The following is a 16187-nucleotide window of genomic DNA, read 5'->3' as shown; positions in this document are numbered from 1 at the left end:
ATTTGAGAAAACTAGCAATGTCTATTAACACTGGATATATGAATACCACACACCTCAAAAGCTCTACTCTCTGATACAGAGCCAACAGAAATAGAAGATTATCAATCATCAATAGGCATGTTCTGATATGCTCACTGCAGCACTATTTATAACAGGAGACAATCGGGAGAGTCTAAAATGTCCACCAAAATGAATATTCAAACGATGGCATGTCCATACATTAGACCACCAGGAAACCATGGAAATGATCCAACTGCAGCAGTGTGCCATAAGATGAGTGGGAACGAACTTCTGGGGATACCAGCAGAGTCCTATTTCTTCCCTGGATGATGGGGATGCTGGTGTTATCTCATGAGTGTTCACCAAGCTGTTCTGTTTCATGAATTTTCCTATATGTACTATGTTTTGCAAATTTAAACAAAGTTGTAAGGACAGCAAAGTGAGCCCAGCATGGAGAACGAGGATTTCCACTGACGATGCCGCCCCCTTCCCTACCTCCCCCAGGGCTGCTGGATCTGGAGGTGGAGCCACTTCACAGAATGTCTAGGAATGAAGGACGGTGTGTATGGGGATGAAGCACAGAAATTCCCCAAAGCATAAAACTTTAATTATATCCCAGAAAAAAAATTCAAGAAGGCAAGCTGACCCCTTGATGTAAATTACAGAAGTTGGTGCAGTTTCATCATACAAGTAAACGGTGATTTTTTTTTTGCTTGACATGTGTACATGTTCCTGTGTGTGTATGCACATATGGATGCTGAGTATGCATACCTATGCATGCATGTGAGGATAGAGGTTAACTTCGAGTGTTCCCTTCTATCGCTCTCTACATTTTTTATTGTTATTATCATTCTTAGTTTGAGACTGAGTCTCTCACAGATCCTAGAGCCTATCGATTCAGTGAGGTGGCTGGTGAGCAAGCCCTTGGGTCCCTACCTCCCTAGGGCTGGGATTACAAGGACAAGCCACTGTGCCTGGCTTTTTCCACGGGTGCTGGGGACCCTCAGGTCCTCACATCTGTGCAACAAGCATTCTGTCAATGGAGCCATGTCCCCAGCCCTTTCTGCTTCTCTTGAGAAACAGAGGCTTAATTATTTTATCTTTAAAGAAACGGTGAGATCAATGTTCACTTTCTGGAAAGTAGCCTCATATGTAAAAAGGAAGAGATGGGACATACTGGGTGGCCAGAAGGAGGCTCAGAAGAAACATTAAAAATGATTTCATGGCAGGCAGGTGTTCTTTTTTGGTGGTACTGAGTACACCGATCTCATGGCCTTGCACATGCCGGGTGGGCAATTTGCCTCCTGAGTTACTTCCCCCAGCCAAGAATGGGTTTCAGAGACAGTTCTCACAGACTGATGACCGACAGAACCTCTTTGCTTACAGACGGAAGATCCAGGGCAAGCCTCTCAAGGAGGAGTATCTGAGGCCCAGCTGGAGGATCAACTACATGTTCAATCGATTTAGATCCCAGCCTGAAAGATGCTTGGGGCATGGTGCCTGGAAATGTGCATGTTTCATGCCTCTGGGCAATCAAAAGCTAAGAAGAACTGTCTGAGAAGAAACCCAAGGCCAGTGCAGGTGACCAGGGAGACCGAAGACATCATTCAAAACAAAAATGCTGGCCGGGAATTTAATGATCGCAGCAGCTGTGTTAGCCAAGTGACATTGGACTCTAACTAACATGAACAGGTCTGTACTGTGAGGCCTTTGCTTTGTAGACCCAGTAGGGGCTCTGAGGAGGTCTCTGTTGGTGCTAATGGGACTCACAAAATGGGGCCTGGGGAGCCCGGGTCAGCTTCAAACCACTCCACACTGGAGTGAGAGAATCGGATACACAGTGATGGATTTGAAAGGACATCCCTGGGGGTAAGCCCTACATTTTCCACAAGTAACCAACCTAATTCTGGGTTGTTGCAGGTGAGAGCTCATGAAAAATTATTGCTTCCCGGGGGATCTCTACAGTCAACTAGGTGTTCAAGGTCACCACCAGTCATCATGTGACCTTTTCCACGTGATCTGACAGAGATCTGAATACATGCTGATGCTGTGACTATCCGCTGACTAGGTCATTCTGTGATTTAAAGCCACCCCCTCCCCCGGCCCCTGCAGAGTCCTTGTACAGTCAGGGTGGGAATGCATCATTCATAGATGAAAGAATGCAGGAATGTGGGCACAGCTGGTTAAGAAGCAACGTTGCCCTGATGGAGACTTCTCTGCATTTGCACGGCTTGATGAGGAGGCTGGTGAACCCTCTCCTGCGGCTATCCGGCTGTTACCTTGCCATGGGGGTATGTGATCTTTCCGCCACTCATCTTCACTGGTTCAGCCCCAGTCTGACCTGACCTTATTACTTTTGGAATTGCTTTTTCTCCATTTCAAGTCATGTCTACATTTAAGATGAGGCATTCTTCAAGAACAAAACTCAGACTCACATGGCAATGTCAGGGGAGAGCGCATGGGCAATGGTGACTTCTGTCAACACCAGCCAAGGTGAGACTTGACAGTGGCCCTGGGGACGGGCAGGAGACACATGAGTGTAGCTTAGGGGAAGACGTGGAAATATTCGCCCTCGGGGCCAGAGGCGGCCGCTTTCTATAACTCATGTCTAAATCAACACGGAAGAAATTTTAGGTGATAGAAAATGCACCTGAGAAGAGAAGAACGCTAAATAAAACATTTTTAGGGCTTCCATCTGTTTCGATGAAGCTCCTGGAGGTGGAAGACAGCCCAACTTAATATATGAGTAGCCATAAAAAAGGACTAAGACTGCCGTGCTTTTGAAAAATGCCCGCACCCCACACTTTCGATGAATAAAGGGGCCGGCTGCCAACTCCACTGCCAGCTTTAGCTTGTGAGTCAAGTTGGATCTTTTAATTAAAAATTTATAATGTAATAATAATACTTAAACTCACATCGCACCCTTCCCCCAGGAAGCTCAAAGAATCTTCTTAATGTCAAATTATTCATCTTTTATAGCAATCCTGGTCAGGCCTATGGGAGCCAAAATATTTTAGTAAGTACTTTTTTAAAAAGTGCTTCATGGATGAATTATTATTATTATTTTTTCTTTTTGGCATGCTGCAAGGAACTTGGACAAAGAAGGGTTAAACATGCAGTCATAGCAAGTCGGGTCATCCTGGGAACAGCTCTCCTATGTTCTACTCAATCTTTGGGCTATGGCCAGGCAACTAGGTAACAGGGACATCCAGTCAAAGAGCACAAATGGAAGGGATTCCTGGACCTCCCTGAAGAGCTTTCAGAAATGCCCCCGAGCTGTGGGAGAGTACTTCCTCCAAATGGGAATGATCAGGGGAATGAAACTTCCAGGGTATAGGAGTTACAAGAACTGGAGTTCCTTGGAACGGTCTCCACTGGGAATCTCCAGCTGCGGGGTGGGGGAGGGGCATTCCAGCCCCCCCCCCCCCAGATGCTCAGCTGGAAACTCGGCCCCACTCTTCCCATTCCAATCCTTTGCCCTCAGAAAACCCGCCAAGCAGTGGCTCCTCCCTCAGAGCTCCTCAAAACCGAGCCTGTGGGGAATTTAAGGTCAGGTCCGTAGACCTTCCACCTGATTTCTCTCCTGCTTCCTTTTCCTGAGAGTCACCGGGAGTCGCTTTGCTCAGATTAAACCTGGTCTTATTAATTCGGCCTGATTTGGTTTATTGCATCAGGGGAGAAACCCACAACCAGGGACTTTCAAAATACTTACCAGTCCCCAGCTCTGTTTTTTTTTTTTTTTTTTTTTAAGTTCCCCAGGTGACCCGGCAGGCAGCCTGGGCGACACACCTCCAGAGAAAGTACAAGCCTGGAAGTCACTGGGACAATGGCCCATCCTCTCCCAGCTTGATCGCTGGGCACAGCGTATAATTCACGGATGCTCCCCCAGGCCTCTCTGTCTGACAAACTGACACTCTGATGGCAAGAATGGTCTCCAAGGAACTCTGCTAAACACTACAGAAGATAATTTCTGTTCCCTCACACGAAGTTGTAGGACATTACATCCCTGAGTAAGGGGCTCTCAGGACTTCTAAAGGAGAAAATCACCTGGGAGGTTTCCAGTTATCTTTCTTAGGAATCAGGTTCCTTGGCCCTATCCCTAGCAGTCTGGTGAGGGAGGCCTGAATAGGTATTTACAACAGGATCTGAGGCGGGGGTCCTTGGTCACATTTTAAAAGCCAGTACCCTGTAGGGAACTGGTCCTTACCAAGGATGCTGACAGGATGAAGCCTTCCTAAGGGGTATGGCCATTAACATGCATGTCATCCCTCTATCTCCAATCAGAAGAAGGGACCCTGGCCAGGCTGGGCTGAGTGAGCTGAATGTCCTGGAAAACACAGAGATGATCCCATCCCTGCCACTGCCCAGGGTTCCACAGAGAATCCAGCTCCTCTGAGCTTCTGCATTCTCATCCAGAAAGCAAACGCCAGAGCTGCCATGCCGGCCTACTGTACTCCCTGAAGAACACGGCGAGCATCCATCATAGCACCTAGCTACTGATGAACACACTCTGCATCCAGCATCCACTGAAGAAGATACTGGGTATCAGCACCCATTGAAGAGGACACAGTGAGTCTAGGACAGCACCTGGCCCTTGAAGAACACCCCTATGCATCTAACATAGCACAGCCCCCTGTGTACACAGGACTTACCTCCTTAGAACAGTGCAGCCTCCTTCGGGGGGGGGGGGGGGAGGAGAACAAAGGTACTGCACCAGACCAGGCTTACGAGCCAGAGATGCCCAGAGTGCAGGAGTATGTGGAGGACTCCGCTTTGTGTCCTAGTGACCTGGGGGTAGAGGTAGATTCCGGACCGACTGTCCGGCTGCCACGGTTCATCTTTGTCATCATTCCCAAAGTGCATGATCTGGAACCGGTAACTCCTTCCACAACCCTCGATAACCCAGACTCAACTGAACTCACATCATTAATTGTGTCAAAGCAACGATAAGGTGTGTGCTGAGGTGACCAGAGTTACAGGGGGAAGGCATGCTCTGTGGGAAAGACTACAAGTGGCCGGCATGACACCCAAATATCAGTCAAAGAGGCCGGGGCAAGGCCAGCACTCCCTGCAAAGAGCTCTGTGTGACTGTTCACAGGGACACCAAGAGAACACCAATCACCCCCAGGCCACCTGTGGAGGCTATGGGGAGTCTCAGGAGCAGGTAGCTGCAGAAGACCACTGTTTCACAAGAGCAGGGAGGAAGGGAGCTGCCAGAACCCTGGGTCCTCCTCTCACACCTCAGGGCTGAGAGCTGCCTACTCAGATATGCAGACAATGGTTACACAGCAGCCTTTCCACACACCTGCAGGGTGCCACAGCGTGCCGCCTGCAGGCGGCTTCTAGACTGCACGCTCCCTCCCTTCGAAGGCACTGGGACAAGAACAAGGTTGTTCTTTGGGGAACAAAAATCTGGAGGAGCTGGAAAAATAGCACAGCATCGTTAAGAGCACAGGCTGCTCTTGCTAAGGACCCAGGTTCGGTTCCCAGCGCCCACACAGTGGCTTCCAGTCACTCATCTATAACTCACGTTCCAGGAGGTCTGACACTTTCTTCCTGCCTCAGAGGTAGGAAGACCCACATGATGCACAGACATACCAGACATACATGTAATTTCAACATAAAGTAATTTAACATTTATTTTTGAATTTTTAAATACACATAAAACATTTTTTAAAAAAATTCCCCGGAGTCACACATTTCCCTCCATACTGTGGCCCTCCATGCCACCTGTAAGCTTTGCTCTTGAAACAGCACTGAAGGGTGTGCCTGGGGTTTGGGGCAGGAGGTTGTGGTGACTGGTGCTGGGGGCAGGGGGTTCTGGGTAGGCAGTGCTTTGAGGCTGCATTTCCTGTGTGGTTTAAACCATGTTTTTCTGCTCCACTTCAGGGGCGAGGAACTGACTGGCCAGCTGGCAAGGAATGGCTGCCTGAAGAGCCTTCCTCTCAGACAGTTCATCTGAACAAGGCGTGCTCTGCGGACCACGGTACATGTAAGGTCTCTTAGCAGCATCGTGCTGGGATTAAGAGGACGGTCACTGTCCTCATAAACCATCTGGGCACTTGCTAAGGAGGACACATTGGAACAAGCTGTCTGGAGAGCTGGGGACTCCAGGGTCGCGAGCATACTTTTTTTTCTTAATAGGTATTTATCAAAAACTGACAGGAATGTGATGCCCAAGGAGATCACGGGCCGTTCTCCAAACTGCTCAAGGAAGCTGGCTGGGGAGGAAATGGAAAGCTCCCCTCCTCCCTCACTGAGGAGAACTCAAATAGTAATTTCATAAAAATTTAAGTTTGCAGTGCTCAGGTCTCTCCTTCCCAAAGCAGCTACTCCAGATAGGGGGTGGGGGGGCTTAAAAGAGAAAAGAAAGCTGTGTGCCCCTCACCTGTGCTGACTACACCCAAAGATGTTCCGAGGACACCCCGACCCCACCCAGATGATGACGTTCCTGCTACATAGATCTGACTTGAAAAGCTTCATAAGCACCTTTCCTGGTGAGGAGACTCCTAAAGGGCTTCAGTACTGGGCAGTGTTGGCTCACAGTCTGAGGGAGCTTGTCAATGCAGAAACTGGCTTCAACTGGTTATTTAGTCCTCTGCTTAAAACACAGCAAAAGCTTCTGTCTAGCTGGAATCGAAGGGTCCAGGAATATATATATATATATATATATATATATATATATATATATATATAAAATTATAAGCTTAAGAGATGAAATCTGACAGTCATTATCTCTAAAGGTTAACTGCTAACAGTGGCTGTCTACTTTACAGCCAGCTCCTCTGTCAACAGCCAGGGGTTAACTTTTAACTCCCTTGCCCCTTATAGCCAACAACTGCCTGGACCAAAGTTAACTTTTAATAGTTGTTTCTACGTGACTCCCAGCATGCATCCCATGCCTGATACTATAAAAGGCCAGTACCCACCTCCGTGGCCACAGCCCCAGAATTCCAACACTGGCTGTGGTTTCAGCTAGCTGATAAGCTTTTGTGCCCCGAGGTGTTTTTTGTTTTGTTTTGTTTTGCTTTTTTTTAATTTTTATTTTTCTGGAATAAAGTTTGCTTCTGGCTTAATAGACTTTGGTGGTCTGTCCCCCATTATTGTGTGACCCCAGACCCAACAGAATAACCAACACATGAGGGCAAAGTGCGTTCTGTAGCCCAGCAGCAAAAGATGCTTAATCAAGGAAATGTTTCCAGTAATGCTGACAATCACCAGACCCAGCAAGACAGAGGCTGAACTTCTTCCCCTCTCCCCACCTCCCCTCCCTACACCTCCCCTCCCCACACCTCTCCTCCCCTGTCCATTTGTTCATAGCATGAATAGGAACCAAAGGGATTGTATTTTAGTTCTGGGCTATTTTACTTATAAAATACACCTTTCTTTTTTTTTTAATGGGTCTTACCACACAGATCAAGTTAGTCTAGAACTTTCAATCCTCCTGCCTCAGCCTAAGGCATGCACACCAGAGTGAGAGCCAGCCCTGAGCTGACTCCAGCTGTCTGTCTGTTTGTGCCTGGATGTTTGTGTTTAGCCTGTGTCTCTAAACCCAATTCACATAAGGCTAATCTTATTTCAGCTCTTCTTCACAGGAAAGAGTGTTACCCCCAGGAAAGTGTACCCAGTTAGACCCAGCTGGGTGGTTTTGCCAAAGCAGAGGCCCAGCTGGTGGCTGGCACCCTGACCTCACAGGCCTGCAATGTCTTTGGCCAATTTCAGAATTTCCATGCCGCTGCCGAATGCTTTCACCCAGGCTCTAGGTCCTGATGGCTAGAGTGGCCCTTGGATGACGGCTCAGAGAAAATCCATACTTTTCAAGTGGGAGATTCGGGTGCTGAGAAGAATCCATTCCCTGTAATGTCAGACCCTGGCTGCCGGTGACCTTCGCTGAGACAAGCAGTTTAAACTAGAATGTAGGGAAAGAGCTGGTTCCCGTTAGGGTAGGGAGTAAAGAGGTGGGAATCCAAGAGACTGCCCAAGAGGACGTTTGCCTAATTTGTTGTACAGCACATGACATCAGTACTTCTGCAGAGCACAGCACGGCTGGTGAGCACCAACAGTCAAGGAGACTTAAAGATGTAGAATCTGCTTCTCGGCCAATGCAGACACGTTGGTACATGTTTGTGCTCCCAGCACTTTTGGGGAGGAGGCAGAAGGATCAGAAGTTCAAAAGCCTATCCTTGGCTACATAGCAAATTCCAGGCCAGCCTGGGATATGGGAGACTCTGTCTCCAACAGATGTTTGCTTCCCAGACAGAGCTGGTAAGCAGGGTAAAGGACTCTGTGGAGCGCAGTGGGGGTCACGGTGACGAGCCCCGAGGCCAGATCTGGTCCGACTGTCACTAAAACTCTGATAGAAAGCCAGGGGACTCTTTCCTTCTTTGAGGCTGTTTCTTTGTCTGCCAAACCGCTTAAATTAGGAGACTCCCATGAGTCCCTCAACTCCAACCTGGCTTGTGTCACTTGCGGTGACAATGTGCTCTTACGCCTGATGAGAATGGGCTTTTGCGACACGATGAAGGTCCGCCACAACCCTGCCAGGCAAGGCATCCTGGCCTAGTGTGACAGGACGGGCAGAAGCCGTGGTGACACTGTGAACGTGGTCACGTAGATAAACGTCCAGAACAGCAAACTTACAAAGCACGTTATTTGGGAGGACAGGAACTCTTCCTATCAGCCCTCTTCCCCCCCCCCCCCCCCCCCCGCATCCTCTCGGAAGCCCCTTTCCACTCTGCATGGACACACAGACTAGCTGACCTAAAATAAAGCACAGATGTTGGTCCAGAAGGCCACATCCAGACGGACTTTCAGGAAGGGAACCCCTAGAGAGCTGAGGGGGCCCCACTCCTGTCTCATTGTAAGCCCTTGTGCCCCCGAAAAGCTCTATGCAACCCTGAGCCCTGGGTGATGGAGATGTTGCCTCCATGGCCCTTAGGCTGCCTTGAGCAAGCCTGTTCCTCCACTGCTTCTGTCTTGTTGGTTTTCCGTAGAGCGGAAGCAGTTCCTAAGGATTCCCATAACATTAGGATTTCCTTTGGTTCTGTTACTTCCTCATACGCTGTGTGACCCTGAGGAAGTGATGAGCCTCTCTGAGTCTCGGCCGCCCAAACAGAAAATGGGAACATAAATCATCATTATCTCCGTTACAAAGCTCAGCCTTCTGGAAAGGCAGCAAATTAATTCAACAGCTCTTACTAACCACCCAGCATAAATGTGAAGCACTCAGCTAGGGTCATTTACAAAGCAGGAAATAAAACAATCTCCATGGCGTAGACCCCACCCGCCACCTTCTCTATGAGCCGTGCAGAATAAAGAGCCAGGGAGATAACACAGTGGTAGAGAACTAACCTAGCATGCCTGAGGTCCTGGGTTCAATCCCCGGAACCAAAAACTAAATAAAGAACACCAAAGGCATCAACAATGACATTTTCCACCATCGAGGCACAACAGCCATCTTTGCACACAAGCGTCCCAAAGGTAAGTAGTGCCACCACCAAGTTCAAATAACCACCCCGCTTTGCCTAAGCTGGCAGTCTGTTCTTCCAAGCATTCCCAGACATTGCTTACCACTCATCACCGTGACCAGAATGCAGATCTGGACCGTCCTTTAGGGAGTCACGGTCCGGTTGCAATGAGTGTGCAGAGTCCGGACACTGTACCACCACTTTAGACTGTGCCTTCTCCGTGGGTCTTGGCACACAAGAAGGCCCCATCCAAGGAGACTGCTCAACACCTGGAATTATCTCCACAGCACACAGGGCTGGTGCTCATTTTAAAGTTGCTAAATTGCTTTTGTTTTGCCCAAGAAGATGAAACAAGAGAAGGCCTTCATTTCTGGGCAATATTTGGGGCCTGTGTTCTCCTTTACTATGTCAGTTCATGCTCCTGGGTACGGGGCATCTCAGGCCACAGGCCTTGGCAGGGTATATAGACATGAACCAAATCAACTTCCAGTTCAGTCGAATTTTTCAGAGAGCACAGCTCACATGGGATCCATGCATGAGGGCATAGTGAATTTATTAGTGAGTACTTTAAGGGCAAGACACCATTCTTGCTCACCCTTTGCAATTTCCATATGAAAAAGCATAATAAAAAGTGCTTGTCAGATTAAATCAGTTTAAAAGTTTCATAAAGCGGGGCTGGGGGATGGCTCAGTGGGTAAGAGCAAGCACTGCTCAGGCAGAGGCCCTGAGTTCAGTTCCCTGCACCATGCTGGTGTGCTGGTGTGTAACTCCCACTCCAGGGGATCCAAGACCTCCAGCCTCCCCAGGCACTGGCTCTCACATGCATGTACTCACCCACAGACCCACATCCACACATGCATTTTTTTTTTAAAGTTTCAGCAAGGAAGTACACATTATTAAATCACAGTGCTCCTTTATATCTTATCATAAAATCTTCCTCCCCAAATAACCTCAATAATGAAGAGAAACAGAAGCCGACTCTAATGAGCTCCAACATTAGCAGAGCAGAAACACACTAGGGCCCGCGCCTCCTGGAGGTTAGAGGTTTGAGTTAATTTCTGATCCATGCCTATTCCAACTTCAGCCTCGCTGATCCTGTGAGACTCATAATCAATCTCTTAGCACTCCAATTAATTAAACAATTCATTTTTCATAACCCTAAACATTGTCTACCAAGCAAAAATAAAACAAAGCAAAACGAAACAGAAAAAGCCTATGAGATTGTTGCAGCCAGCGGATTTGGGCTAGCTGCCAGAAGTCAGTGAGTGTTCTGCATCAGCAAGAGATCCAGGGGTCACTGCTAGGAAGGGCCGGCTATGGGGGTCAATCCACTCTCTCCCACTCTCTCCTTGAATGAGTCACACCAAACACTGGGCTTAAAAGTAGTAGTTGATTTGGCCGGGTGGCAGTGACGCACCCCTTAATCCCAGCACTCGGGAGGCAGAGCCAGGCGGATCTCTGTGAGTTCGAGGCCACCCTGGTCTACAGAGCAAGATCCAGGACAGGCACCAAAACTACACAGAGAAACCCTGTCTCGAAAATCAAAAAAAAAAAAAAAAAAAGTAGTAGTTGATTTGATTCCGAGTCACATCCCACCTTTTATATCACCAACTGCACAAAAATATTAACCATATTCTTCCCCATAACAGGGGAGTGAGTGCTGAACTGCAGCCTGATAGCAAAGTGCCTATGTCATCTGAGTGTCCTCTTGCCCAGGCCAAAATGGTGATAAATTGGATGGTAATTGACAGGGAAAGAGGACTATTCAAACTCATCTTGTAGACTAGACCAGCCCTGGGACCGATGCCTCTGGAGTACCCATGGCCCTCCTCCCTGAGAGTCACATCCCTGGCTCCCACAGAGGGGCAGGCCCTTTACCTTCTTGGATGCAGACGGGTCTGTCACTTGGGACCCAGCCTAGGGTCCCGTTAATATGTTTCACACACAGTCTCTTTGTAGAGCCCTTCAGCTTGAATCCATCTTGGCAGTGATACCGGGTTACAGAACTTTCGAAGAAAACTCCTCCACTTGGGGTCCTGAAGCCATTCTCTGGAACGCCTGGGTCAGCGCACACGTTGAGGTCATCGAACCCTACATTGACACACACAGAGAAAATGCCTTGAATACTTCTCCAGGAACTGTATTCTTGCGCCTCGGGCCACTCCAAACTTACCAATGAAACTAAGAGTCTAAACATGTTAGCTTGCATTCTATTGGTTAGGAGAGGCCAAGGGTGAGGAAGGTGCTAACTTCTCCGCCTGCATAATGTTCCAAATGTGCCCTCCATGGGGAGGCATGAAATGTCCAAGCGCTGAACAGACATCTACTGCTTTTCCTATAAAGTAAGGAAAGCCAACACACAAATCCTCACAGAGCAGGTATTGGGAACCAATCTGCACAACTCCATGGAGATGGGGTTGGTGTGCCCACTTTCAATTCCCAGTACAGCCCGCTGGTACCACTTCTCAGATTCAGATTCCCAGCACAGCCCCGGGGGCTCCTGGAAACTCACCTGCTTCCAGCTACTGCCTGAATGCTGGACACATGAGGTATCCATTTCTCTTTAGTACCCTGTATTGCTAAAGGTTCTCAGCTGTCAGTGACACCCCTCACCCTGTGTGCTGTGTGAGGCTCCCCACTGGCCTTCAAGGTCACCATGCTCAAAGCCCCTCAGCATGGGAGGCACAGCAGTGTCAGCAAATCCAAAACTCACTGTCAGAGCTCCCTCCATGCAGAGATGATGAGACATGGTGGAGAGAGGAGACTGCTAAGAAGGAAGGCAGCCGTGGGTGCAGCATCCACATTTCTACTCCTCAAGTATGAGCAAGTGTGATTCTACACTTGTGTGATTCTATGTCAAAGCAACAAGATACTATGCAGGTACCGATTGTCCTGTCCGGAAGAAGGGGTACTGGAAGGTTGTCACATGATTGCTTTAGAGTTTGTACGTTTAGGGAAGTCTCTTTAGGTCAACAGGTGCTTCCCAGGTAAAGGGAGTGCTGACTTCCTCCGGCCTGGAAGGACACACATTCCCATGGTGGGTCCTTTGAAAAGGTCATTCTGATGGAGTCAGTCTCCATCTAACTGTAGCAGACTGGGGTACATGTGTGTCAGTGGGAGCCACAGAAGGGCATGAGGAGTGTACTACCCCAGGGGTGGGGCAGCCTCTGGAAGGCCTCCAGCTGAGTCCTTAGGAGAGTGGGCACACCAGCCAGAAAGGAAGATGAGCATCATGGTACAGGTGAAGAGCATCCACAGCTAAAGACAGAGGACACTGCCATCGCTACCTGGACATTGTGAGGGACAAGATGAAACTTGTCTGCTGACGATTAAAGAGGGAATAGTGGCAGTAAGTGTGGACTTCCCTCTCACGAGGCCCAGTGTGAACAGAACACAGGGAAGTAGCTACCCTGGAAAGAGGGTTAAGGCCGAGTTTTTCTATTGTTGTATTAAAATGTTAAGGTGAAGCCTCACAGTGGCTCGAGCCTGTAATCCCAGCACTCTAGAGGCTAAGCAGGGATTGCTGTGAGCTGGAGAGCAGCCCGAGTCACACAGGGAGTTCCAGGTCAGCCTGGGACACACAGTAAGAGGCTGCCTTCACTAAAATATTTTTTTAAATGGCAGAGATCTAAGAATCTTCACACAACAAAGAAATACAGCAGAGAACAGAAATCTGCAGCTGAGGATGTCTGAGGGGGATATTCTAGCTGAGGATGTCTGAGGGGGATATTCTAGCTGAGGATGTCTGAGGGGATATTCCAGCTGAGGATGTCTGAGGGGGACATTCCAGCTGAGGATGTCTGAGGGGGTATTCCAGCTGAGGATGTCTGAGGGGATATTCCAGCTGAGGATATCTGAGGGGATATTCCAGCTGAGGATGTCTGAGGGTATATTCCAGCTGAGGATGTCTGAGGGGGTATTCCAGGAAGCTGTGGCTACACAGATATGGGCATGGAGGAGACCTGAACCCAGGTGCTGGGGATACTTACTGTCCACCAAAACAGAAGGGAGATCATGCCACACCCTTGAATGAGGGAAGGACATTTCCCAGAATGCAAGCCTCCTCAGAATATACACACAGGAACCCTCTCTTCCCATCAGGGTTAGTCCAGGCTTACCCCTCAAGGTTTTCCTCACTGTAACCAAACTGCTAGACTATTTATCCGTATCCTTGTCTGGTCTGTGAAAGCCTAAGCAGGAGACTCACTCTTCCTCCTCTCCTCAGCATCCAGCGCTGTGTGTTGTATGTGGTGACCATTTCTCTAAGCACAAAGTGAAAGATGATCGGCTGAGTGGATGGACAGATGGAAGGTTAGATGGGGGGGGGGGGCAAATGGGTAGATGGATACATGAATAAGTAGGTAGATGGATAGGTCAACAGATGGATGGGTAGGTAAATGTGTGAATGGATGTACAGATGAATAAATGGATGGATGTATAGATGGATGGATGGATGGATAGATGGATGGATGTTTAGATGGATGGATGTATAGATGGATGGATGAATAGATGGATGGATGTATAGATGGATGGATGTGTAGATGGTTGAGTAGATGGAGAGGTGAGTAGATCTGTGGATAGATGGATTGATAGATAAGTGTATAGATGTATTAAATATATGAATAGATGGGTAGATGGATGAATGGGGTAGACAGGTAAAGGGTAGTGTGTGCTTATATGAATGGATGGATAGAACTTTGTGCCAACTCTTCTGCTAGACCCATTAGATAACCATCCCTCCCCACCACCAAGCAGTACCACCAGTGGCCAGGAGGTACTCATGCATGTCACAAAGGTGTGAGTGAAATCCTTTCCCGCAGCCTACTCCCTTCTCACCTTCCTGTAGACTCTGATCCTTAATCTTCTTTCTTTTAATTATTTTTTTTTCTTTTCAGGGAACATAGTCTCACTGTGTAGCTCTGGCTGGCCTGTAACTCACTATATAGACCAAGCTGACCTCAAACCCAACAGAAATCCACCTGCCTCTGCCTCCTGAGCGCTGGGATTAAAGGTGTGCGCCACCTTGTCCAGCACCTTAGTTACCTGCAACCCCAATGTCCTAGGCCTCTTCTTCCATGGAGGGACAGGGCAGACACGTGCTGTGCCTCACCTGGGGTATCTGTGCTCCCCTAATACAAGGTTTTTAGTCTGTCACCCCTGCCACCAAATGTCACCACTGCTGACTTCGGCATTCCTCCAGCTGGCCACACCCTGTCTTTGGCCACAAAGCTTTTCTCCTTCAGAGGAGGCAAGACTAGTCAAGGGAGGGCTGAAGACCCATCAGACAAAATGACCTAATCCATCAGGAAAACCACTGGGCTAATAAAAAAATGATGAGCGCTCATGAAAATTACAGCAGGAGAATGAGAGGTTCCTCCCGAGCCAGATCCTTTCTTACTCCCCATCGGTAAAGCGCAGCCCCCAGCAGCCCCATGCTTCCCTTTAAGCACAGCTAACATGGCCGTGTTCCTAAGCCTGGTGCAGAGCTGAAGATCTGCAGTGTTGCTGGCCAGGGAATCCAGCCACGGGCACAGAAGAGACGAGAGGTGAAAAGAGCCATCAGAAGACGGGATGGTGTAGGAAGAAAATATTCTTCATTTGGACAACTAATCCCATTGAGCAAGATAGTAATTTTCTAGGCCTGCTAGATCTCAGAGTCTTTGTTTCAAATTATCCCTTGGTGGATCAATTCCCAGCCCAGGCCATTTTTCTGCAGAGCCCTCTCGGAGTGTCCTTCCCTAATGATGATGATCAGCCCCGTCTGATAGCAGACCCATTAAGGAGTGGGCTGATGTAGGTATTAGGAGGTGTGGAAAATAACTCGTGTACAGGCCCACTCAAATAATCTCTCAAGAATCCGCTTTCTTAAAACCCCAACATACTTCCTTCCCATCCATCAAATTCTGCTAATGCTTTGGAACTAAGTGGTCACAGCCTGGAGGGGAGAGTGAGTTCCCAGCATGGTTTCTGACATGTTTGCTCTTGGGGGGAGTTGGAGGAGGAGGAGGGGGAGTGATCCATTTCAAAGAGTCCTCATCAACAGCCTCCCCTGGATGTTCCTACTACAATCAATCTAGAGCACAGTGTACGTATGCAGGACACACTCAGGCGAGACCTTGGCTGGGAGACAGGTACCCAGATATTAGTCCCTGGGTACAGGGATTGCTGTGTCACTCTTCTGGGTGGGGTCAACCTGAGACTCTGGAGACCAAGCAGAATGGTGTACCCTCTCAGAGTGGGGTGGCCTCTTTCAGTGTTATAGGCCTGGGTAGAGCAAAAAGAGGAATGGGAAAGTGTTTGTTCTCCAGAGCTGCTAGTCTTCACGCTGGAACACTGGTCTTCTGCTTTGGGACCAGGAGGACTCAGCTTAGGACTTGCAGCCCTGGCTCTCCTGGGGCTCACAGTTTTGCACTTTGACTGGAACTGAACCACTGATTCTCCCGGGTCTCTAGGAGATACAGGTGATGGACGGGTGGGTGGATGCATGCATGGATGGATGATTGCTGGGTGGGTAGATGAATGGATGGATAAATGGATAGGTGGGTGAATGAACATACAGATTAATGCTTTCTATTAGCTCTGTTTTCCTGCAGAACCCAGACTCATACAGGCTTTCAAAACGCTCAGGTACTTCCAACTTGTGCATAACAGGGATGCCAACCACCAGGGGCCACTTCTCACAAGACCCTTGATTTACCTATACGGTTGACTCACTAAATG

At 48.6% G+C, this 16187-nt stretch overlaps 1 protein-coding gene across 2 annotated transcripts in view; it reads right to left on the bottom strand.

Moving 5' to 3' along the window:
- Susd4 (sushi domain containing 4) overlaps positions 1-16187 on the bottom strand; it is a 131357-nt gene that overhangs the window by 52424 nt on the left and 62746 nt on the right. For both annotated transcript variants that reach the window (XM_076548123.1, XM_006988600.4), the window contains exon 3: positions 11346-11558. In XM_076548123.1, coding sequence (XP_076404238.1) covers positions 11346-11558 — 213 coding nt within the window. The remainder of the gene's footprint in view (positions 1-11345; positions 11559-16187) is intronic.

Source organism: Peromyscus maniculatus, chromosome 11 (genome assembly GCF_049852395.1).
Source record: "Peromyscus maniculatus bairdii isolate BWxNUB_F1_BW_parent chromosome 11, HU_Pman_BW_mat_3.1, whole genome shotgun sequence".
NCBI lineage: Eukaryota > Metazoa > Chordata > Mammalia > Rodentia > Cricetidae > Peromyscus > Peromyscus maniculatus.
Note: the sequence above shows the minus strand (reverse complement) of the source record. Positions and strands in the feature narration are given on the sequence as shown.